This window comes from Uloborus diversus, chromosome 2 (assembly GCF_026930045.1).
Source record: "Uloborus diversus isolate 005 chromosome 2, Udiv.v.3.1, whole genome shotgun sequence".
Lineage (NCBI taxonomy): Eukaryota > Metazoa > Arthropoda > Arachnida > Araneae > Uloboridae > Uloborus > Uloborus diversus.
The window spans coordinates 107,262,021-107,288,285 of NC_072732.1; the positions used below are offsets into that span (position 1 = coordinate 107,262,021).

Genomic DNA, 26,265 nt, shown 5'->3' on the forward strand with positions numbered 1-26,265 from the left:
ACGCAGTGAAATTTAGAACATCACGTGGTATGTTAACGCCCAACTATGCGCATTAAAGGGGTACACGTGCTCCTAAGTAGGGTACTCCGTATCAATTTAATTAACAAATATGTATATTATGTAGTTATATTCCTATAAATACAATTTGAGGGGCTTTCTAGAAATCAGTTTGTGGGCGGCGAGAAATCTATTGATCGAGGAGGAATGAAGAATGGAACCTACTGGCCGTAGTACGCACTGCCTGTTTTTTTTTTTTCCTGGTAAAATGGTCTGCAGGTCATATAAATTTCAGTGAAAATTGGTAGTCACTATCTGATAAATAACTTCACCCCTCCCAGCTTTTAACCAAAGAAACCTAGTAACGAGATATGTGTACCTAAGTCTTTTAAATTATATACGGCAGTAATGTGTGTAATGTCCTCGGTACAATGCTTTAAATAGCTGTTTGTTAGCCGATTCGATGTTTTGGGAATTAACCTTTTTGTTTATAAAGAATCCAGTATGTTGATTGTAATAATAATTCTGGGAACTAAAGTTCATACATTTACAAAGCTCTTAGAACTAGAACTTGTTAATTTTCAGTGTTTAGAATTAGTGCTCCCTCTATTTATTAAAAATAAAACGTTTATGAGTTCAAATATTTTTCTGCTTGCTCACAGCTATTTTCATTTCAAAGATTTAAATCTATCTTTTTGTACAACTTTATTTTTAAGACTAATGTGAAGTATATATCCTAGTATAAACTCTTGTAAATTCGAAATTGAATGTAAAATACTTCAAAAAAGTAAATTGTTTTTAAAGTGAAAATTTTTAAAAGCAAAAGCTAGATAAATACTTTGAATTTATCTATTATGCATGCTGAGCTCTTCTGTCCTTTATGGTTTATTTTTTAAAACCTTATAACAGCACTAAGGTTTCCGTTTTGCTTCTAGAATGCAATTGATGTGCTTTAAACTTTGTTCTCTTCATATTCGTGATTTTGGAAGTTTTTTCTTAGTGCTAGCATGTTAAATAAGCCATCAAGCAAAGTAATTGTTTAAAGTATGTTTTATAACTTGTTCACACTAATCTAAAAAGTTTTCAGATATTAATTCTGTCTATTATCTGCAATGCTTTCGTGTATCTTGGACATGTCTCTTAAAGGTCATTTCTGGCAAGATCTTAAATGTAATTTATATCCACATTTGAATTTTACTTTTAAGTAATTGCATACAGCCTGTGTGATATTATACAAAGCTCTGATCCAGGCATGGGTCATGACTAGTGACGTGCCGGATATCCATGTCCACAGATATCCAAGGATAAAAAAGATCTGTATCTGTGTGATTTTGTCGGATATTTTTATTATTGAATTCCTTATCATATTTGAAATTCTAAATGTAATCTAGGCAGGTAAAGTATTATTAAAGTAGATTTAAATTATTTTCTACTTGTATAAATTATAAGGCATAGTTTCTGCAATTCAAAAGTAGATTTTTCATCCCTGGCCCATGTAACCCCCCTCTCTGTAAGTTTGAAATGTGGATCTGTCTGTGGGCATTGCAGCTCCAAAACGGATGAACCTGGTTTGATAGTTTCTTTTTTTGTTTGAAAGGCTGAAGTGTTCTTAGAGTCGCGTCCTTGTAGAACTTAACCTACTAGAGACATTAATTAAAAACAGAATTGGCATTGATAAATTCATATACAGTCAGGGTTGGCAGGTTTCTGCCAAGGCGGTAGAAACCGGTTAAAACCGGCATGGCAAAAACCCCTTTCTGCCACATTTATGGCAGAAACTCAAAAAATGCCATAAATGCAATTCCTGACATACAATAGAAAATGTGTAAGAAAAATAATTAAATATTAACCCAAATACAATTTATTTACAACACTATCACCATTCAAAATCAAATTTTACATTGTTTTCACATTGCAGCAGCCTGTAACAAAAAAAGTTTTGACGCTGTTTCTAAACCTAACCAAGTTCCCAATTTGTTGTGCACAAAGGAGAAATTTGAGAAGATTCTTTCAATTCCAACAGAACTAGCTGGCATTATCCTCAAAGAACAAGCAAGATTCTCAAAACTTTCATCTATAGCACATTTTTTCAAACTGGACCACCATGTGGTATTTGGAGTAGTTGTTACAACGTGATTGGAAAAATAAGTTTTGGGAAAAGGGGCCGATTTGTTTTGTAAGGCAATGGTATAAGGTACATAATCAAGGTTAATATTTGAGAGTAAAGTTCAGGCCACTTTCTTCTTGATTACATGATAAATTTACTCCCAAATACTTTGGATGAAGCATATAGGCAAGTAAATGATTATCAGTAACTGTTTGATTAAGCTCTTTGAGAATAGCTTTATTCAGTTATATTAAGTATAAAATGACAAGTTCTTGAATTTTAGAGTTTAATGAAATAAAACAAATCTGTATTTATTTAAATATTTGATATATATATTACACTTTATATTAAATGCAAACAAAATAATTATAAACAATAAACTGAAAAATTTGTTACTTACAACATTACAAGGCTAAAATTTCTAACACATAGCAATTTCAACTATGATAAATTTTACTTTGCTTTGGAAATGTCAGTCTTGTTATTTAACATTTTTACACTAATTATTAAATAACCATTATATTAAGTTTTTGCAATGACGAAATGGAGTTATATTTTTTATTTTACTTAATTGCCTGTCATTAAGTAATTACTAGAGCTATTAAAAACGTTTTCTAGTTTTTGCCAGTTTCTACCAGTTTCTGCCGGTTTTTACCGGTTATAACCAGTTTCTGCCACTGGCAGGGCAGAAACCAGTTTCTGCCGGCAAAAAGCCAACCCTGTATACAGTAGACCTCATTTTACCCGGGGGGGGTTACGTTCCACGGAAATGGCGCATAAATAAAAATTGCGTAAATTAAGACTTAATAGTGTTAAAATCTTGGTTAGGATCCATAAATGAAAAAAATACTGCGTTCTAGTGATAAATATATTAAGTTTAATGTGTATTTATTTTAGAACATATGAACATCATGCAAAAAGGAAAAATCATTTTAATTATTTTTCTCGGTAGTTTGTGGGGCATTAACGCTTCTAGAACCACTCACTTAAATTTAACTTAACATATAGTCTAAAATTGAGGTTTTGGAAATTCAGTTTTGAAAAATTATTGATAAGTTTGAATCTTTATTATCAAGAGTCTCAAAAGGCTACTTTTAGCCTTAATATCTTGGAGAATTTCAGAAGGAAAATCTCCAAACTTCTCACCTTTACATCATCAAAGATTGCCTGAAAATGTCTTGGAACTTTTATTTCGAAAATTCCGAAGGGGAGTTCAGAATCCCATTTCCCTTAACATCACAGGTGGAATAAAATATCGTTTTCAAAAACATCACTCCATAAATTCCTAGGGAGAGCCCCTTTTCCTTGATTTTGTCTGACAGGGTATTAATTACATCTTTGAAAATTCAATTTCTAAAAATTTCACTGCCTTTTGCAGAAAGAATTTTGGTTCTTTCTCTGCATTATACATGCATCCCTCGTATAACAAGATACTTCTACAGCACGGTTGCGATATTACAGGGTACCAAATTTAAGATTATTATAACACGGTTTCGATATTACACGGTACGAAACTAATTTAATACTTAATGGCTTTGATATAACTCGAATATTATATTTATAAAAGACGGAATTTTTCATTTTTGTTAAATATATTCTGTTAATGTAACTCTAATGTTTTATTTCTAAAAGACTGAATTTTTCATTTTTGTTGAATACAATCTGTTAATGGTTGGTAACTGGAATAAGTTTTTACTTTGTTTTTATGAAACTTGGTTTTGATATAACCAGGGCTTCAAAGACATTGAGTCGGACAGATTTTGAAGTTAGTCAGAGTCGTTCAAAAACATGCAGACTCAGACTCCGGGTTTCTTTTTTTTTGCATTAATATTCACTGGTTCTCCTTACATTTTTTCAAAAACTGACAACCAATTTGATTGCATGGGTAAAAGCCTACTAATAAGAAAAATAATTGTCATTGTGGTAACCAGCTGGCTTGATTATTTATCGAGCTTTCTGTAACAGCTACCTACGCAGACTCCTAGTTTGCTTATTTTTTTTAACTTTATTTAACTGATAGCAGCTGTCGGCAAACAGTTTTGTTACTTAACATTTTCCAAGTAATCATTTTAAAATAAAAATACATTTTTTACCTTTATCTCAGTTATAAAATAGTAAAAGGAATGTATGAATTGCTTGAGCAAGTTGGGGAAACTCCTGAGGGTGCTTGGTAAATTCAAGTAAGTGTTGGCATGAAAGCACAAATCCAAAGGATCTGATAAAATATAATTTTTTAAATCTAAAGGATTTATCCAAGAAAGCTTGGTAATCACTAAAAAGTTCAAACTGAAATCAGTACATGATTTATTGGTTACAACACTGAAAAAAGTTCTAAAGTTTTATTTTAACTTGCATCTTTCACATAATTTGTTTTTAAATATTTAATTTTGAATTTGATTTTTATTTGGTTTAAATTTATGTCATGGTTGTTTTTTTTGTTATAGGTTCCATATTTAAATACGTCTCCCGAGTTAGATGAAAGGTTTTTCCAAAACGATTATTCAAAAAACAATGATATATTTCAGAGGATAAATGCTATGCTTGAAAATACATTAGATATGTCAAACTCCAATGAACCTATCCATAGAAAGACCAACCAAGGTACTTGTGTTTTAAATTTTAAGTTCTGAAATTTTAAAAGTGAAAATGTACTAATAACACATTTGTAAAAAAAATTAGTTTGAAGTCGAAATACATAAGCCCCTACCAGGCTAATAACATTTTGGCAAATACAGTTGTACCTCCATATATTGAAGTTCTCGCATGTCAAAATTTCCTATATATCAAAATTCCAGCAAATTCCCATATCTATTATATAGAATACGTGTTTCTGTATATCCAAAAAAATCGATTTTTTAGACATTTTGTGATTTCGGCTTTTTTCTCGGAAAATGACGTTTGGTAAAGGTTGTTTGAAAACTCAAAGAAGTTCAATTCTGGATTTCTTAAATTCCCTCAAGTTTTTTTTAAATCTTGGTTGCAACCATAATTACAATAAAACGAGTTTCAAGCTTTACCTTTTATCTGTTTATTATCAATCCTAGTCTTTTTAGCACCAGTGAAAATTATTCTAACTAAATAGTGTTTTATAAATTTTTTGTTTTTTTACTTTTCTCTCAATTATTGTCAAAACGAAAATCCATTAATGTTGCAGATCAATTTGATATGCCGAGGAATGAAGATGCTTGCAGGGTGCAAAAATGTAATTTCTGGTAAATTTAGTTTTCCCGCAAGCAGTGTGTCTGCTATTATAAGAATTCAGAAAGTCGTAATGAAAGATTGAAATTAACAAAACTTTCACTCAAAGCCATGAAACTACAATATAGTAGGTTTTTTAAAGACCATGTAATGTTCAGTAAATGTTTCGCACTAATTTATGTTTTAACTGTTAACTTTCATTTAATTTGATTCTCTTGTAAATTAGAAATAGTTTAATACATTAAAAGTTAGCTTTAACTTGAATGTTTTAAGAGTATTTAATGATAAACTAAGGTTGCTTCTATGCATCTATTTTTTTCTGGCATTATGCTGCTTTGATATATGGAGATCCGACTGTATGTAAATTTTTATATTTTAGAATTTCACATGTAAATGTTTGTAAATTTTTTATATTTCACCTTTATTTGATGTATTTTTAAATTAGTCATTTTCAATTTTTTTATTTTTATTAATATTTAACTTTTTTGTACTAGTTATTTCCTTTTATTTCAATATGTTGACAAAGAACTATTTGTGGTAAGCCGCCTGTCATGAGTAGCTTTCGTTTGGTTTGATTAGTGATGTAAAATACCCGGGTATTTATTTTTAGGGGTAAATACCCAGGGTATATAGCCGGGTAAATATCCAAAATGGGTATTTACCCGGGTATTTATTTCAAAAATTTATATTAAGCTAAAATACTTTTCTGTATGTATTCTATTATGTATATAACCAACGATATACAAAACAATAAATTTTTGCCTAAAATTGTATTTTGATCACATGTTTAAAGAATTATTGTGTTAAACAACTAAGCAATCAAATATGATATTCACATTAAATGTGTTGGATATGCCTAATCAATGTTGATAGCCAAATTTCAGATATAAAAAGCCATTCTACAAAAAGTAAAAAGTTTAACTGGTTACAAAAAAAATCAATTATTTTAAGGTCCTCGTCTTTTATAACCCAGTAATATGTCCCTGCATGACATCAAAATGTAACGAAATGTTGCTCAATTTATTATTACTATTTATTTACCTATATCTTTTACAGAAATTTCCTCCAAACCTAGTTCAAGTGTTCCAGCATTTCATTTGGGGGGTCGAGTTTCTTAAGTATGAATTACCTCAGTATGGAACAAAACACATATTGGCTAACAGCAAGTAATCATGATATGGGCTTAGAATTAATAAAAATTATTTTTCAAAAACAATTTAAATTTTTGTGACAAAATTTGTAATTTATTTTGTAATGTGTTATCATACAAAGTATCTTGATACTACAGTTTTCATCTTTTAATAAAGTTTTGATGCCTGATCTTTAAAATACGGAAGAACAGAAAATCGGGTTACTTATTTTCTACTAGCTGAACTGATTGGAATAGTTGAAAAATAATTAAAACGAAGTTACGTATGAAAACGTACGTTTCACATCTTGCTCGTCAAAATCACCCTGGTAACTTTAAAAATTGTTATGGTCTTCAGTTTTCATCATTGAACAGTCTAGTCTAGTCTAGTCTCTAAACAATTCTTCTTGCCTCATGCTATAAATTTTACTCATAATTGAAACATTTTATTTTTTGTTTTCAATATCCAACCCAGATAACGGGGGGGCTAACAATACAGGAAAATATTTATCATCAAATCTTGTGCTAATTTTATTAGAAACTGATTCTATTATTTTATACAATATTTTAAATAAATATGCATTTTGGTCACCTCTTCTAAAGTCATTTGAATATTTTTTGCGTTTTTAAAAAATTATCTTGGAGTAAGAATTTTGTTGAAATGATCCACACACTTGGATGAAATGTACATCTGCGTGAAATTTATTAATAGTTTCAATTGTACACTGTAAAAAAATTCCGAAACGTTGCTGGTTACTTCCGTGGAACGTCTCGGGATTTCACACGTTTTCACCTATTTCCCTGTAAAAACAAGTATCATCACAAAAAAGTATCCTGAATCGCTACTAGTTTCACGCGTGCAGACTTTTCACTGTTGTGGAAAATATTTTTAGCAACCAGTTTAAAGATTGAATGAGCGTGTTTATTAGGTGTATCGGCCTAAGGTTGCTTTCGACTTGTTCAGATCGATTAAGCTCCCAACGAGAGCGAAAATGTCAATGGGTAGCTACAGCTTTGCAAGGCAGGAATTGCAGGCAAGAGATATGCTTGGTTCCTTCTTGCATAGCCGTGGTCGTTCTGATTTTTATGGAGCTTTCTTGGTAAATTAGGAAGGTTCTAATCAATTACACTAAGCCTACTTAATTTTTCTAGAAGGTTCCTGGCTTTAACAGGGCACATTTCGCACGTCTTCATAAAGTTTCAAGGTTGATTTCAGAAAGGTTACTGACTTTTAGCGGAAAGAGTTCCTGATTTTTCCAAGATGTGTTACTGGAAGAAATTGGGCACATCAGCTGCCCATTATTTTCCAGGAACGTTTCTGAATCATTTTTACAGTGTAGCTTCAACATTCCAAAAATTAATTTTAGCTGATCGAAGATGTTTTGTTCAAAAGCGAATAAGCATTCAAACGAAGACGTGTTAAAGGATAGTAACTTTTTCATTATTGAAAAAGTCGTTTTCCAAAATCACTGCTTTGAAATTATCGAGGAGGGTCTTTATAGTTTAAAAGACCATCTTCACTGTAAAAACGATTCAGAAACGTTCCTGGAAAATAATGGACAGCTGATGTGCCTAATTTCTTCCAGTAACATATCTTGGAAAAATCAGGAACGTTTTCCGCTATAAGTCAGTAACCTCTCTGAAATTAACCTTGAAACTTTATGAAGAAGTGCGGAATCTCCCCTGTTAAAGTCAGTCATATCTCCAGAACCTTCAAGAAAAATTAAGTAGGTTTAGTGTCATTGATTAGAAACTTCCTGATTTACCAAGAAGGCTCCATAAAAATCAGAGCGACCACGGCCAAAGCTATGCAAGAAGGAAGCAAACATCTCTTACCTGAAATTCCTGCCTTGCAAAGCTATAGCTATCCGTTGACTTTTTCGCTCTCATTTGGAACTTAGTCAACCTGGACAGGCCGTAAGCAACCTCAGGCCAATACACTTAATTAACACGCTCATTCAATCTTTAAACTGGTTGCTAAATATATTTTCCACAGTAGTGAAAAGTCTGCACACGTGCAACTAGTAGCGATTCAGGAAACTTTTTTGTGAAGATACTTGTTTTTACGGGGAAATAGGTGAAAACGTGTGAAATCCCGAGACGTTCCACGGAAATAACCAGTAAAGTTTCGGAATTTTTTTACGGTGTTGTGTAGTCTCTTGAAGAGAAGACCCTCTTGTGTCACTTCAAGATTGCATATTCAAAGAGCCCGCAGGAAAGATATTTGTTGATGTGAGATATTTTTTTCAACATTAGTATGTATTTTTGAGAAGTATAATATGAAATCATACTATGCATTGAGTAGCTGAAATGTGTTTCTGGAAAAAGAAAATGGTGGTGAACACTCATTAAATAGACACACTTAAAATATGAGCGTAACAATGAATGTAAGATACCAAGGCATTTTCTAGGTAAAATCATGCAGCCGCACCACTGCACGGGCCTCATAATCATAATTACACAGAGCACACAAGAATGAAATATTTAGCCTATATGAGGAAATTACGTCTTTAGTTAAAATTAACCGTGATTCTTCATCAGTTTTTTCTGTTCTGAAAAAACCGGTAAAGGATTGATGTATTTCTAATAAATCATTCAAAAAACGGAAAACACTTGCTCATGTTTGGAAATGGGTCAAGTTTCATCAATAATTATGGAGAACCAGCAAGATTCTATTTTTATGAACATTGTTTTGCAATTTACATAAATTGAAGTTGCTCATTTTTTATCACTCCTCTCAAAAAATTTGGGGGTGCGACCGCCCCCTCTTGACCCCCCTATTTGCCGCCCCTGCTATAAACTGCTTAATCCACATCGACAGAGATTTCAAAATGTTCCCATTCAAAAGTCCCTTTAGTTCTATTATCATTGCTGTTTATGAAACAGTTCCTAATGTAGTTTTAACTGTTTTTGTCGTAGGCTCCATTTCTTTTCTCTTGATTTCAATTTGCATGGCTTTTAAACTTCTTTCTTTTCGTCTTCGAAGCCCAAATATTTGCGTCATCCAGAAAATAAAGCTATTTTTTCTGTGTTTTGAAAAGATTTGAAGTCTCTCAAAGATTAGTCGGCGATGAAATTTTTGGATTTTTCTTATTTTAGCTATATTTTTCATAAAATAAAAACGAAATTTTCGTAAACTTAGACTTAAAAGGAGAACATTCGAGATATTGAGACAACTTTATTGAAAACGCTTAATTATTTTGAGACCAAATGAAACCTTTGAGATAAAGGAATATTAGTTAAAAGACTTTCGAGTTATCAAGAATTTACTATTTTGGTTTTTGGCTTTATTTTTTAACTTGCTTCTTTAGTTAAAATAATTCAAAGAACTTATTCCTTCCACCCTTCAAAAGAAAACTTGAATGTCAATGTTAACTACAGCTAAATTAAAAGTTGATGCCGAAATTTATGAATATGGAACTTTTCTTCAAGATCAAAACTAAGTTCAGTATGAATCATTTAAAAGCTACATGTTTGAGAAAAAGTTGATAGGCAATGTGATACAGTAAAATATGTTTAACACAAAGACGCTTAACATGAAAAATCAGTATATGCAAACTGGTATAGCAATCCGGACTGTTTACTGCACACTTAAATAAAATCTTTTTAACACAAAATTCGTTTATCATGAAATTTTCTTGGTCCTTTCAGCTTCATGTTAAACGTTTTCCACTGTACTTGCCAACATCTAGAAATGGGTATCAGTAAGACTTTCGTGCAACCCACTATCCTATTCGATTAAAAACTTAAAAATTGGATTTCGAAAGCAAAGTTAAGAATGGTTTATATAAGAGTGCAAAGAATTAATAAGCCATAAGAACATTTGCAAATGTAGAAAATTCAAAAGTAATGCACCACATTGGTAGACTTTTGCAAGATTTAATAATCTAAATTCCCTTACTTTGATATTCCATCATTTGAAATATCTTTAATTTATGGGAAAACTAATCTTGCTTGCTTTAAATTCAGATGTAACTAGACTGAATATCCTGTGAAGGCGTAGTAAAATGAATTAGCTTCATAGTTTCCGAAAATTTCACTCTTCGATAAATTTTACTAGTCCCCTAAGGCAGAATACTTGGTGGTGTTCTGCATGGGTGCAAGACCTTCCGTCTCAGGACGGATTTCCGTCTTGGACAAATTTCCGAGACGGAGGTCGGGACGGAAAGAAATTTGATGACTTTCTTTCAGTTTTTACTTAAAAAAGAATAATTGAGTGTTTGGAAAATATGCTTTAATTACTGGACCGTTCCATAACAACAAATTTACATAGACATTCTCTCGGTTTTCCGCCATGGGCTTGTTCTGTTTGCAACGTTCTTTTGGAGGAATGGCTTTTCGACTCGCGCCGTTTTTACTTTTTTTAGGTACAGCTCCGTTATTTCCAACTCACTGCATTGCAAACCGAGGAGTTGCTCGCTATTCTTCCTGATTTTTCGAAATAATCGGCTCTAATTAAAATTTAGCTTTTTCTCATGCTATTTTCCATCATTCTTTCGTTTTTTTTTCATTTGCGGATTTTTTTTTTGCAAACTTTAGACGCATAAATGAAAATCATGTATGCTCTTAAAATGTCGTAAGAGTTGAATCTGAATCACAGATTGAGAGTGATTGCTGACAAGATGAAATGTTTTCGCCACAGCAAAAGGCGTCCATGTACCAGGTAAAACGGAAACTATCGGATTTCAATGAAAATGGGAATTTTGGAAATAATCGAGGGGAAATTTCAAGCTGGTTGGAAACACCGATGGGTAACCGTTCCTGCATTCTTAACAAAGACTTTAGGAATCATTAAATTCCAATGACATTGAATCTAACACTCGCTAGAATAGAAATATGGGAGGGGGAGGAGAGAAAGGAAAGGAGAAAAATAACGGCAGCACGAATTTGCGAAAAAACGCTGCTCTCGCAAAGAGGGTAATCAGTTCATCAGAGGGTAAGGGGGGGGGGGGGAGCTGAAAATGTTTTCAGTCTTGAACACATCACCAAACTTGCACCCATGGTGTTCTGCAATATGAAATCATTTGACCAAAATTGTTCTGCCACATAAATTATATATTTACCTTCAGAACATTTTCAAATACAAGTTTTCCAGATTGCTTAAGGAGTAAAGGGCAGGCAGTCAAAGATATTTTCTGCTCAAATTTGTAGAATTTCTGCAGACACTGCAAATATCTTCTAACTAAAAATGTAATTTTTCAGAAATTCTGCAGATTTCTTCAATCCAAAGTAAATCTAAAGTTCCTGCAAGTGACACATTAAACTTGACTTTTAAAAAGTGGAAATTTTAAGTTTATTTCCAATTTGAAACTATCTGCAGAAATTATGTAGTATTTCTGCAAAATTAAATCTTTAGCTTGGGGATATTTGTAGAAAACCAGCTGTTTCTGTAAAAATCTGTTTTTCTGCAGAAAATTCAGTTTTTCCCTTTCATATGAACAGATGTCTGCAGTACATGCATCTGTTCTACGATGCAAGTCGTAAATTTAACAGTGTTGGGTTCTAGTCTATTACTCCAATACATGCAGTTGGCATATATATTTTTGAACATAAACAAATAGTATGTTTCGATTAATTTACAGAACACAAAGAATATGGTCAACTATTTACAAAAGTGTTGAATGTGATGAACTAAAATACCAGGTACAAAAATATACATTTAATATTTTCAAAATTCTTAATTCTAACCAGGGGCGGATACAGAAATCATTTGGAGGTTACACGGGAAATTGAATAGCGCCTCCCCCCCCCCCCACCTTTTTAAATGCTTTATAACAAAATTTTAATGACTTTATTTTTAAATGTGCATGTTTTTAAAATTTCTTTAGAATTCCTTCAGGTCAATGAATCTACTTCTAAGTACATGAATATTATGTACTTATATACTTTGAATGTGGACAGAAAACATCTTGTAATGTATAAAGAATCATAACTTCATAACAAGTTTTATTGAAGAATTCAGAAACTATTTGTATGAATTTCAAAACAGTTGCTGATTTGTTTTTAAAGCCATGATACAGTTGAGATAACATATTGACACTACATGCCATTTCTATAAAAAAAATCATGGATTTTCCAAGAAACTACCACATTTTTTCATTTTGCATTTTTTATAAGCTGAAAAAGAAATCTTATTTCTCAAATAGGTTCCTGAATCAAAATGACTTTTAGGCCTACACATTAAAAAAAAAGGTAACTATTGATTCCAACAAAGAATTAGTGGACAAATTGCGATAAAATGGTCCCTTGACTTCAAAATCAGAGAGTTAAACGTATTCTGCAACTCTGGGCCTAAGACTCCAATAATATTTCTTTAGCAAACAAAAATGCTTTTATTCAAAATATGCTGTGTTTTTTGTTTTCTTTTTAATTTACTGCGCAAAAAAATGCAAAAGAAAGATCAATTAAAAAGTAATAAGTAAAATAGTGAAATTAATTCTTCCTTTTTAGGGGGGGGGGCACGGGTCCCCTGGGCCTTCCTAAAATCTGTTACTGGTTCTAACAAAGTAATTACTATTAAATTTTTATCACGCATTGATAAAAATGAAATGTGCTTGAAAACAGTTTACTATAAAGTTTGAAAAATTATTTGAAGATTTGTTAATGAGTTCATTTTAAAAAAATTTCTCTTATAAAATTTTAACTTCTTTTACAGATACTACAGTAGCCGATATTTTAGGTCTAGGAAATAGAACAAATTTTTCTGGTAAGTGTTCAAATTTTACTCATTATTAGTGTCCAGATGTTCAGATTTTATCAAGATTGTCCCGAATCTAAAAATGTTTTGCTTTTATCTTGAAATTAAGTTATCTAGATTTGTGATGAATTTTTGAAATTTTCGGATGATAAAGTTGCTCTATTTTTGATCAGTTAGATGACATTTCATTAATATCTGTGATTAAAAATGACTATTTTTTGAAATCTATATATTTCTACATTTGAGTCGAAGATTATAAATTTTAATGTTTATGTCCTTTCTGTCAGTTTTAGATTTTCCATGTTGCAAAAGTCGGACTACAGGCTATATGCAGGAGTAAAAGTTATCCTGAAATTCCTAATTTTTTAAACTATCCTAACATTCATAATATTTTTAGCTTAGTCCTAAAAATTCAGTATTTTATCCTGTAATTCATAGAAAAAGTAAGTTTCACTCCAAGGTAAAGTTTTTTACTTAGCCTTGTTCAAATCTCGATTTTTATTAAAGTGCATGTTGCACTTGTATGTGGTAAAAAATAATTTGTCTCTGAAGAACTGCAAGTAGTATATGGATTTGAATGGTAAACTGTAGACTTAAAAATTCATATTTTTGATTTGTAGCCAGTGCTTAGTCTATTCTTACACTACCTTGCTATAATAAGTAACCACTTTATCCAGGATTCTTCTTAATGTAAACAGTAATGCAATTCATCACGTTACATTAAATAATATGGTGTGGAAAAAAATATGGCATATGAGACAAGGTTCTCCAATATACCAGTCGATGTATATCATGATATACCAGATATTTGTTTTGAAAATATCATATTTTGATATTTATTTTTTCAACGATGTTATTTTCAATATAAAAAATATATTAATCATAATTGAACTATTCATTTATTATAAAAAATAACCGAAAAGTTATGTACTATATTTTTATGATGTATAATACATCAGTAATACAACAAAGTAATATAATCTTTTTTACTTGTATTTTATATTCTTAAAATTATTAATGTAACACTTTTAATTCGTATTAAAAGTGCCTAGTTAAATTTTAAACATTGTTCAGAAAAAAAGAATGTCCTATGACTGTGCACTGAATAAATAATGCATATTTATTTCTGAATTGTATTACTGTATAAGTAGCTAGCAGAAAAAAAATGGGTAAAACAGCTAATGCTAAATTAATTCCATTAAAATTGATATAAATGAAATATTAGATGTAAATCATAAAAGAAGCATTAATTTTAAATCTAAATCTAGGATGGTCCTTTAAAATGAACTTTTGAAATTTGAATGGGCCATCCTCCCATTTTTGTTTACGGCCTAAAATAAGACATCCACAAAATTTTCAGACAAAAAAAAATGTATTTTAGGGGTCGCTACTGAGCTTCAAAGTTGTGAAAATTTAGCATATTCCCCTAAAATTCAAATGAACTTGACTGAAAAAATGCATAAATAAAAATCAAAACCACGTGCTATTTGTACAAGAAGTCTACCTTCCCCCTTGTACAAGGTAGAAGGGAGTCATTCAAGTTGAATGTTTTGATATACGATTTTACGATCATATGTTCAGAGAGCAAGACTGGTGAATTTTCTTTTCTTTCATTGCGGAATACTAATAATGGCACCTTATTTTTGGTAAAATAAAGTAGAAACAAAATAGTTGAAGAAGCAATGCTCATTAGAAAATATGAGACTGCTGTTTGAATGAGTACCAACTCCTTTAGAGGGAAATGAAGGTAAATGTGACTTGTTTGAAAGTTACAGCTGTTCTTTAAATGCAAACCAAAGTTTATCGTGCAACTTATCCCTTGCAAAAGAAACAGGTTGGAAGAACATTCTAAAAATGACGTTGCTGTGAGTCTTGATGCAGCAAAATTGAGCGATACATAAGCAGTTGTCTTGACAACAATGTTTAAACGTAGGTTGTGATCCATCGGAATACAACTTAAACTAATCCTCTATTCAGTTTTAGAAGGAAAAGCAGAAAGAACGCTGCCTAATATTCGAAAAGTAAATTCTCACTTCATGTTCCTTTAACCCACATTGATGGAAAACTTTTAAAGACATTGCAGGCAGTGAAACTGTTGACCAATCATTGTTTCAGGAAAAGCTATTGAACAATTACTTTCGGTACCGAAACTCCAATCAAGAACAGGAGAAGCAACAGCTTAGATTGTTTGTGAGACCCTAGAATCTTGGGAAATCAGTGACCAAGTCGAATGCTTGTGTTTTGATGCAACTTCGGCTAGTGATGTGGATCGGGTAAATACCCAGTGGGTAGGTAAATATTTTTTGGGTATTTACTTGGGTATTTACCCTAGGCCTGGGTAAATACCCAAAAACTGGGTATTTTACAAAAAATGTAAAAAGTGAATGGGAATTTGTTTTTTAAATCTAAATATGAAATAATTGGTAAAACTGATACATAAATATGTATTACACAGTTTATAATATTTTTTTTATTGAGACTTGATGAAATTATGAAAGACACATATCGTGAACCAAAGAATCTTTCTTTTCAATGTCATAATTGGAGAAGTATAAGCAATTCGATAATGAACTTCAGGATTTCAAATTGCAATCTAGGTTAGTCATATCCAAAATGAAAAAAAAAAGGAAGCATGAGTAATGTTTTTAAGAATAAACTGAGAAGTTATTAAGACTATGTTATTTATTTTATTGCTGTTTAAGTGATAACATGGCAAATTTAGAAACAGTTTTCACATTAATAAGCAAAAAAAAGAAGAAAAATCAAAATATTGTTTTCTGTTGCCTTGCTCTCATTTTCATTTGCTCCTGGTACTTCATGATGAAAATTTATTCAAACTATTTTTAATACATGCAATTAGTGATGTAGGGTGGGAAGGTAAATATTTTTTTGGGGGGGGGGGGGATTTATCCGAAGGCAGGGTTTATCCCTTAGTAATTGCGTATTTTGCGAAAAAAAATTTAGGTGGTATCGAAAGGAGATTTTCTTTTTAAAACAAACTTTTTAAAACATTTGAAACTGTCAATTCTTTCTTGCTGCAAGTGTAGCTATCTTTAACTTTTCTTTCTCATTAGCAGTTCCTTATTTTGAAACAAACCTCAGTAGTTTCTTTCCTTTAGAATTAATTTAAAAAAAAATTAAACATTTTCAAACACATTTTACTGAAAGGATTGATCAAGTATTTTTATGCTAACATTTATGTTGTATTGCATTTAGTTTTAGTATTAAACAGTTTTGTTCTTTAAATTAAAACATTGTAAAACAGCTGTAATGTCTATTTTTTTCTCACACTCAATACATATGCTTCAAATACAATAAAAAGAGTATCAAAATGAAATAAGTGAACTAAAGACATATGTTATCAGGGGGTACACAGCAGCCACTTTGTTCGCGAGGTCCATTCTTCAGAACATCTTTGGTTTGGTTCTTTCTATTTTTGAATTTTAAATGTTTCTGTATATTATGTTTATATGCCGGAACACTTGAACTAAGTTTGGAGGAAATTTCTGCGAAAGATATAGGTAAATAAATAGTAATAATAAATTGAGCGATATTTAGTTACATTTTGATGTCATGCATGGATATATTACTGGGTTATAAAAGACTAGGACCTTAAAAATTGATGTTTGCTTTTTTTTGTAACCAGTTAATCTTATTACTTTTTGTAGAATGGCTTTATATACCTGAAATTTGGCAAGCAACATTGATTAGGCATATCAAACACATTTAATGTGAATATCATATTAGATTGCTAAGTTGTTTCACACAATAATTCTTTAAATATGTGATCAAAATACAATTTTTGGGCAAAAATTGATTGTTTTGTATATAGTTGGTTATATATATATATATGGTTGGTTATACACATAGTGGAATACATACAGAAAAGTATTTTAGTTGAATATAAATTTTTGGAATAAGTACCCGGGTAAATACCCATTTTGGGTATCTACCCGGGTATATACCCTGGGTATTTACCCTTAAAAATAAATACCCAGGTATTTTACATCACTAACTTCGACAAACAGAGGACCACGAAAGGGAGCATGTTTCCTCATTGAGAAAAAACTTAACAGAATTACTCTGGATGGCTTGTCACTGTCATGTTCTTGAAATAATTATTGAGGCTGTTGTGGTGTTAAATATATTGGATCATCAACAGGGCCTGAAATACTGATATTCAAACGACTTAAACGTTTTGGGAACTCCATCAATCACAGTTTTCAAACTGCGATATCTGATGTTTTTATCCACAAGAAAGCAATCCAAAATGCACCAGATGTCATCACGTTTGCCAATAATCAACTTGACCAGTTCCAACCTCGAGACGACCACAAAGAACTTTTCGATTTGACCGTATTTCTTGGAGGAACTTCCAAAAGGGTTAGTTCCAGAATGGTTACGTCGTGCTCGATGGCTGGCAAAGGCAATTTATGCTGTTAAAATTAATGTATTTAGAGATCAGTTTGAACTTTCTGAACTAGAAAAAGTTGGCATTCGCTACATATGCTCGTTTGTAGTAAAATGCTATGTAAAAGTCTGGTTTCACACAGCAACAGTTTGTTTTGCCCCAAAAATTGATTTGCAACTTGTAAAAAGCCTAAAAAAGTGTGAAAGAATTAGTTATGAGGTTTCAAAGTGTGCAATAACCAAGTTCGCCATTTGTGATATCTATTAGAGGAGCTCATCTCTGTTGCATTTTTTGAAGATTGTTCCTCAAAAAAGAAAGGGGAGATGGTGGATGCTTTGAAAAGAAAAGGAGATGATAAACCCTTAAAGAAAGCCGGAGTAGATTCATATGCAGTCCTTAAAAGATTTGAATGATTTTGCGTTGAGTAACACAATGCGGTTTTTTAAATCTTCGAGCATCTTCAGAATTTTTTAAAAAAATGTGACAGAATAGAAAGAAGAATCCTGCAAGCAAAGTAAAGAAATAGTTTATTCAAGATTGTAAATATAATGTATCGGGAACATGGAGCTGCACTAATGGAAGAATAGAATAAACTTCTTACAAAATACGAAGAACGGAAGCAGTACTTGTTGCTGTCGGTGAAACAGTTCAGAAGCAAATGTCCGAACTCGAAAAGCACCTTATTGTCTTAAAAGGCAATATAATGTGATGTGGTTTTTTATTTATATTAATTGAAAGAATTTTAAAATCTTAATAGATGTGTTTAGTCTTAAATTGTAAGACGTAATATACTGTTTTTAACTAAAAATGCAAAAATTCGAAAATTTTTTTCCTAAAAATTCAAAAGTTTCAGATGCAGTAGCAATCCCTAAAATTTGTCTTAAAAATCTCAAATTACAGCAATTATTTTTTTAAATAGGGGAGACGGGGCAAGATGACTATGTTAACAATTTTAGTTTATTAACTTATTTTTAAGGATGGTAAAATTAATTTTACATGAGCTGTTAGAGCAGTCCTTTGTAGTATAAAATTCTTTACCATTTAATATTTGGAATAAAAATAATGAAAGATATTTTTATTTTTCCATAACCTTAATAAATCGTCATCTTGCCCCAGTACTGGGGCAAGATGACAACACTGAAAAAGGTTAAACATATTTTATGTTTGGGTATGTTACCTAGTTTAACATATAACTGTTTTTACATCTTACAAAGCATCAAATTAAGCGTAATACATTGTAGCGTAATGTTGAAGTATTGTGCAGCTAACAATAGACAAATAAAAATGCCATTTTCATACTTAGAACATTGCTCATGCCACCACTCTTGGCTTTTACAGCACTGGATCCATTCTTTTAGATGGTCACAATATTCCTCTGGACAAGCAGGGCATATAATACCATCCTTTAAAGTTGTTGCAACTGGATTGCTTGGCAGGATTTGTTTGGACCTACAGGAACTAAGATTGAGTTTTTTTTACTCCCATTTTAGCTGTACAAGCTTATTCTCCCTGTTTTTTAAATACTCCTTTTTTCCCTTCCGCTTTGCTCCTTGTTCTGAGATTTCGTTGAAAGGTGTTTGTAAGAATGTTTCCTCCTAGTTTTCTGTTTGTTCCTTTTTTCTCCCCTCATATTGTGTTTCTTTAAGCAATACATTGAAACCAGAAACACCATGTTTCTTTGGTGCATCGGAATCACATTTGCCATAATTTCTGCTTTGTCTGGAGGGTTTACATGTTGGTTTTCTACTACCACTGTCTGAGGATTACCACTATTATTCTGTTTCATCACCAACAAGCTCGTCATCGTGCCCCGGACTGCCTGTTGGAACGGATTCTTCTCTATTGCCATAAAGGAAAGCGATTAATTGACATTTATTGATGATAATAGGTGGTATTTAAACCGACTCAAAAATACTAAAGAGACACGAGAAATCTTATCTGTATCTGTAGAAGAGCTTATTTACATATGCATAAAACTTATAATGTGGCAATGGTAAATAATTAGTTCTGAAGTTTTAATTATTTACCTAACTCAAATATGGCGATTTCAGCGTTTTTATACTATTTTTGAGCGAACAACGGATAGGAGAGCCAGTAGTATCCAGTTGATACTGTTACCTAGTGGTAAACGGAAAAATTAAGGCATTCGTCATCTTTCCCCGGTCTCCCCTGCTAGATCAAAACTAGGGGGTGGCTTGTTGAAAATTTAAATTTTATTTTTAACCTCATATAAGGACCTCCCTACTACATATACAATTATAATACGAGAAAATAACAAGTGATTTAAGGATGCATGTACTGTTTTGAAGACTTTAGTTTGTGCTAATTGAAAATATCTGATATATATCAAAATATTGGATATTATTGATATTTTCGAACCCTGATATGAGACCTGTTTATTGCATTGTATGCATACTTTAAAATAGAAAAACATTTAAATTATTATTGTTTTTATTAGAAACTCTTTAAAAAATGTAAAATTTACTGTAAATTAAACAAATAGTTTGTTTTATGATAAAATATTTGTTGTTGCAAATAGTCTTACCACTCTTTTGATTTTTTAAGACCTCACATATGAGGATAAGTCTTGCTTTATGGAATCTGAATTCTTGAGCTAACACCTTTAGTTTTATTGCTAACAACCACTTGCTTTGAACTGTAGCTGCTGTTCTTTTCTCTCATATATTTTTAAGACTCAAAATTGGGCAGTTGCTTATTTCAATAACCCTTTTTTCCCAGATTTAAAAAACCTGGGTATATTGGTATTACTTTGTAAAAATAAATCTAAACAAAAGTTAGTCAAATAAATTAAAGTATTTATGGTAAAACTTGAAATTATTTTTCAAGCATATAGTTATGAAATGGAAAAGCTGTCTGCCAAATTTTTGATTGAATGTTCTGAATTGAACTTTTTTTTTTTTTATTTAAAGTTTACATGTTTGCTGAATCTATGTAAAATATACAGTCTGCATTTTACAATTTGCATGTAAACAGCAACCTTTTCATCGATAATATTTTTTAAATGTTTTTTCTAGAGGAGGGAATGTGTAGTCCACAGCAACATTAACATGAAGCATATGAGTGATTCTCCAAAAACCTGACCTTTTCCAATCACATTAAAAAAAATAATAAAAATGCTGGAAAAAATCTGAAAAAATCCTCTTTGTTAGGAACTTAAGAGAAAAATATAAGGAACTCTCTTTAATAATGTTATACCCTCAAAAGAAGGGGTCAAATTTTCATATAGCAGGAGACAGACTAGCAGCACCAGGAGAGTTACAAAATTTCTTCATGGGTTATCTTAGATGTAACTATAGTAATAAAGAAATAACTAAAGCCTAAATCAAAGTTGTTATTAAATGACAAAACAAAACTTGTGCACAACCTCCCATAACGAACACCTCCAATTTCTTCGAGTACAAGTCCTATATAGGTTTTCCATATTCTTCACTCTGAATAGCTTATACTTCGAATAACGGACATCCATTTCAACGGAAAAAAATAGATAGCTACATTAAAACTTTAAGTTAGCCATGCACAGTATAAAATTTCCAAAAAAAAGTTACCTTCTCATTACCTGCAAATTATTTTATGGTTTAGGAAATACAAACATAAAACAAATAGAGAATCGGCAATATTTATAACATATATTTTGCTTTTAGTTTAAAGAGACTATAAAATTTATAGCAACCTCACTTACCTATTCGAGCAACATATAAACAAGCCAACGGTCGGCAAACTTAAATGATCTACTTTTCAAGTTTGAATACGAAGATAGATTGGGGGGGGGGGGGGGTAAACGGTTGTGTTGCATTCGCAGTTAAGTTGAGATTATGCAGACTTCAAAATCTTATCAAAATAAACTTTACTACTTGTTAAATAATTGTTTTAATTTGATAAAAAGTTGTGTGAACACTGTTTACCCAGCATAGGAATATTTTCACCCATACCTATATTGTTTATTTTCAAATTGATAAAATAATGACCACAAAAAGTTCCCCTGAACACAGTTTGGAAGTTTTTCAAATAATTTGGACGTTAAACCTAATTTTGTTTCAAAAAATGGTTTTCCGATAGAAACCAAGAAAAAAAAATATTGTCGCGATAGACTTAAAATAGGCTAGAGATCGACCAGTCAATTGCGATCCACGTGTTGCCGACCGCTGAGATAAGCAAATGTCTAACCAATAAATCGCTTAGAACCCTTTGTCTAGACAAACCATTTAGAATTATTCCACCGATACTTTTTATTTATCATTTGCCAAATTTAACTTTTTTTTTTCAATCTTGTTTTCCAACTAATGTATTGGAAATCTTTCTGTTCAATGTGATGCATTACCAGTGCTTTCAAAATAACGCTAGTAGAACAATTTTTTTTTGCACTAGGAGTAAGACACTTTTTTAGGACAGGAGTATGACATTTTCCATACAATTTGCCTGTTATGTAGGCCCAGGATTATATTTAAGGTAAATAATGTTATTTTTTAATTCTAACCTAGTAATTCAACCACACACTGAGTAGAGTTAAAATTTTTTGTTTATTTAAAATATTGTCCAGGAGAATGACAGTGAAAATGTTATATACCCTATTCTTGAACTTCAAATTGTTAACAAGAACAGCAGACAAATCATATTAACAAAATACTCAAGTAACCTAACAAAATGGTGATGATAAACAGTTTTATAGTACAGCTGATTAAAAATTCTTTTTTTATATACAATAATTGAACTCATTCCTTTGACAGGAGAATGACATGAAAACCTGGGTACAAAGTTTAAAACAATGTTCCTTGATGATTTAAATAATTAAACTTATTTAAAGAATGCTATTTTACACCTTTAAATATGCTTACTTTTGTAATACAAATTGAATTTTCTGGGTTAAACAGTTTTTGGTTAGGCTACTAGGATGTAATATTGTTACGATTTTGGAGAATTGCCCATATGTTCTTAAAAGTAAAGTTTTTGTCTATATTTGGCATTTATTGTCCTGAATTTTCTTAACCTGTGTCCTATTTTTTTAAAATCCTTATTCCAACACTTGTGTATTTCCAGTTAATCATTTTATTGATTGCTTATGGTTTCGGAATAAACGAGTTTTTTAAATATATACATTTTTGTTCAATCTCTTCATTTTTAGGTAGGTTCCCATATGCATAAGCCCACTTACAATTTGTTTTAGTATGTTGGTACTGTGTTAAATTGATGTTCAAATTCGATGCAACATTGAAACTTCAATGTTTTGAAGTTAAAATAAATCTCTACCTTGTGGAAGAATGTACAAAAGTTTCGGCTGACGAAAAATAACTGAATAAGATAGGCTAATATTAAATGTGTGTGAAGGTAATATGTTACAGGTTTGTTAGATTAATAAGCAGTGCCTTGAAAATGTTTCTTTAATAACTTCGGGTTTTGATCCAAGATATCTAGGCACTCTACAGATTATAAAATGTTCAATAAGCTTGATTAAAATTTTAAAATTATTTTTAGGATGTTCTAACGTTCTTGGACTGCCAAGTTTAAATGTTCCTACTGGAAATATGCCAAACAGCCTTTCTTATGCCTCTAGTTCTAATATGAGTTACAGCCCTGCACAGAATAATCCTTTAAAATCTTACAACTACAGCTCTGTTAAACCATATGATGTTAGTAACTCAATAAGCAAGTTATTATCTCAAAATTGGACAAATAATTCGTCTAATGGTATGCGAGCAATAAGAGCTGCATCACCTCAATTGTCATTTACGCAGTAAGTATAATTTTTCAATTTACGATAGTATTTGATTTTTAAATGAGGTTTAATCTCGTTGTTTTATTGAACTTTTATTTGTCAAGAATTTTTGTATTTTATGTTCGAGGCCTAAATTTAATTTATCCAGTATAACTTCAGATTATATAGTGTTTGAAGTAAGAATGGAGTAAGTTTCTATCAAACATCCTGGGTGTTCTTTTTAATGAATCAAATATTTGTATATGAAAAGCTGCATGTTGCTAATAGCATATTCTTTATCTTTACTAATAATAAAGCTGAAAGTCTCTCTGTCCGGAGGATGTCTGTAGGATGTCTGTGACGCGCATAGTGCCTAAACCATTCGGCCGATTTTCATGAAATTTGGCACAAAGTTAGTATGTAGCATGGGGGTGTGCACCTCGAAGCGATTTTTCGAAAATTCAATGTGGTTCTTTTTCCATTCTAATTTTAAGAACAAAATGACTGGCGAGAAAATTCACCATACATTATTTGTAAATATACAGGCGAACCAAAAGACCTTTTGATTTTTCTATTACGGGCAAAGCCGTGCGGGTATCACTAGTTAAAAATATTTGTAAACTATTCAAAAGAAAAAGTTCTTTGGAGTCAAGACTTTAAATTTTAAAATTAATCATTTTACTATTTTTGTCTATTTTTCTAAAAGGTCAACTTGTCCTTAATATAATTTTTAATTTTCAAATTGTATTGCTAAGTTTTTGCAAAAGGGGCTCTCCTTAAAAAACCTAGACATCCCCTATGATTGATAATTGTAGGAAAATTATAGTTTTAAAATGAAATTGAAACATTAAGAAATGTTTTTAGATTTTTATTTATTAAAACAATAAGGCAATAACGAATAAATACCTTTTGTGCTTGAAAATTAAATGAATAACTAACATTAGGTGTCAGTCCCGGGTATTGATTATAAGGTTCATTCAAATGAAATTGGGTCAGTGAGTAACTTCACGCTAGACGATGCCATGTAACTGCATGTATGTTGGCTGACGCATGCGTAACGTTTCTTGTTGCACAGTGACAGTGTGGTTTAATGCTGAAAAGAAAGGTTACACAAGTTATTGTCCTCTATGAGACATGTCTTTTTTGATCACAAGGGAACACAGCTTGTCAAATTCCTGAAACTGGGAACCACCATCAATGTCAAGTGTTATCAAGTCGCTTTAGAGCCTTAGACGAGCCGCTAAGTAGAAACGACCAGGCGTGTTGTCCACATGCAGCCAATGCGGTGAAGAGCACATTGCAGTAGTTCCGGTGGAAAACGCTGGAGTTCGAACATGCACCCTTTTACCGTGCAGACCTTTCACTGTTTGACTTTCATGTTTTTGAGCATCGAAAACAAGCTATTCACAGACGACACACCGGATATAGCGGACATCACAATGGACGACAAAGTGTGACTGGGTTCAGTCCTAGATCCAATTGCAACCTAGCTTCTTCAAAGATGGAATTGACCGCCTAGTGTCGCAATGGGATAAATGCGGCAACAGTTTTGGAGACTATTTTTGATTCTATAAAATCGTTGCCGTTACTTTACACTAATGACCTGGTTTCATTTGAATGCCCCTTATAGATGAATCAGAGGTAGCAAAAGAAAACATATTTATTAGGATCATTTAGCACATATAGAAAATAGCTTAAATTAGATACTACCATTTGATGATAATTCTATAGAGCTCCCATGCAACATAACATGGGGTTGATGGAATGATTCAGAGTGAGATTGATTGAATGAGTCTTTGCAGTTTTTGTGCATTAAAACGTTGGTTATTCCTTAAATTAATAAGGCAATAATTCTATTGTACAGTAGACCCTCATTTTATGCATGGGTTACGTTCAACGGAAATGCCGCATAAATCGAAATTGCGTAAACAGAGACTTAATAGTTGTGATAAAATGGGGGTTTAATTCATAGATAAAACAAATACTTCCTTCTAATAATGACTAATTTTATAATAAGTTTAATGTGTACTTATATTGATTTTTATGAATAACATGCATAAAGAAAACGTAAATTTCGTGTTCTGTTTATAAACAGGAGCTGGCAATTAAGAATTTTTCTCTAATTCTTTGCAGAGCATTAATGCATCCATGACCACGTGCGTCATTTCAACGATAGAATCTTCCTTTACTAACAAATCAGAAAGATAATTTCTATTGTCTAGGAATGGTTCAAAATTTTCAATATGAACGTTTTTGGTTGTGTGTCATAGATGTCGGTATCCTTGTTGGTTTTGGCCTCCTTTCAGTCCTAAAAGCTCTTAAAGTGAGTTCTGAACTGTAGGAGTTTAATAACTTTGATTCCAAAGCTCTTTCCAGTTAAGTAATCTCATAAAATGTCTCCAGTGACTCAAGCCCGATTATTAGCACGCCAAAATGTATTTTATTACGTGTAATTTGCAATCTTAGGATTTTGAAAGGGGGGGGATATTTTATCTGCTTGTATTGCCGCATCCACATAAAATTGAAACTTATCCGCGTAAAATAACAAATGTCAAATCTTAAACTGCGTATAATCAAACCCGCTTAAAGAGGATCTACTGTATTAGTTTTTTATATACAAGGCAGAAATATGTTATGTTTTTGTCCGTCCAGATTGATCTTAATTCTGCTTCATATATAACAAACCTTTTGAAATTTCCAGTTTTTAAAAAAGTCCATCAGTGACAATTTTAGCATATTTAACTGTTTATATCTTTCAACATATTTCCTTGCTATGTCCTTTTGCTATAATAAAATTAATATTCCATATTCCCAATGTTGATGATTCAAGTGTTTTTATTTCCAGAGACACTTCTACCTTTGAACAAGCTTTATTGATGGGATGTGATAGTTATCGGGAAAGCCGAAGCTCATCTCCCACAGAATCCGATACCAGTGGAATCAGTAGTGTATCGGAACTGAGCAGTCTTTCAGATTTAATGGTATAAAATATGCTGTGTATTAAGCTATTCTTTTA

General features: G+C 31.6%; 1 protein-coding gene across 2 annotated transcripts in view; it reads left to right on the forward strand.

The window, feature by feature from the left end:
* The window catches only part of LOC129235321 (cytoplasmic polyadenylation element-binding protein 1-B-like), a 66,144-nt gene that overhangs the window by 16,275 nt on the left and 23,604 nt on the right, over nt 1-26,265 (forward strand). Inside the window, exons 3-5 of one of the 2 annotated variants that reach the window (XM_054869056.1) lie at nt 13,087-13,137; nt 23,030-23,288; nt 26,095-26,230. In XM_054869056.1, coding sequence (XP_054725031.1) covers nt 13,087-13,137; nt 23,030-23,288; nt 26,095-26,230 — 446 coding nt within the window. Of the gene's footprint in view, nt 1-4,559; nt 4,706-13,086; nt 13,138-23,029; nt 23,289-26,094; nt 26,231-26,265 lie in introns of those variants that run through there. The other variant, XM_054869057.1, reaches the window with a different exon arrangement.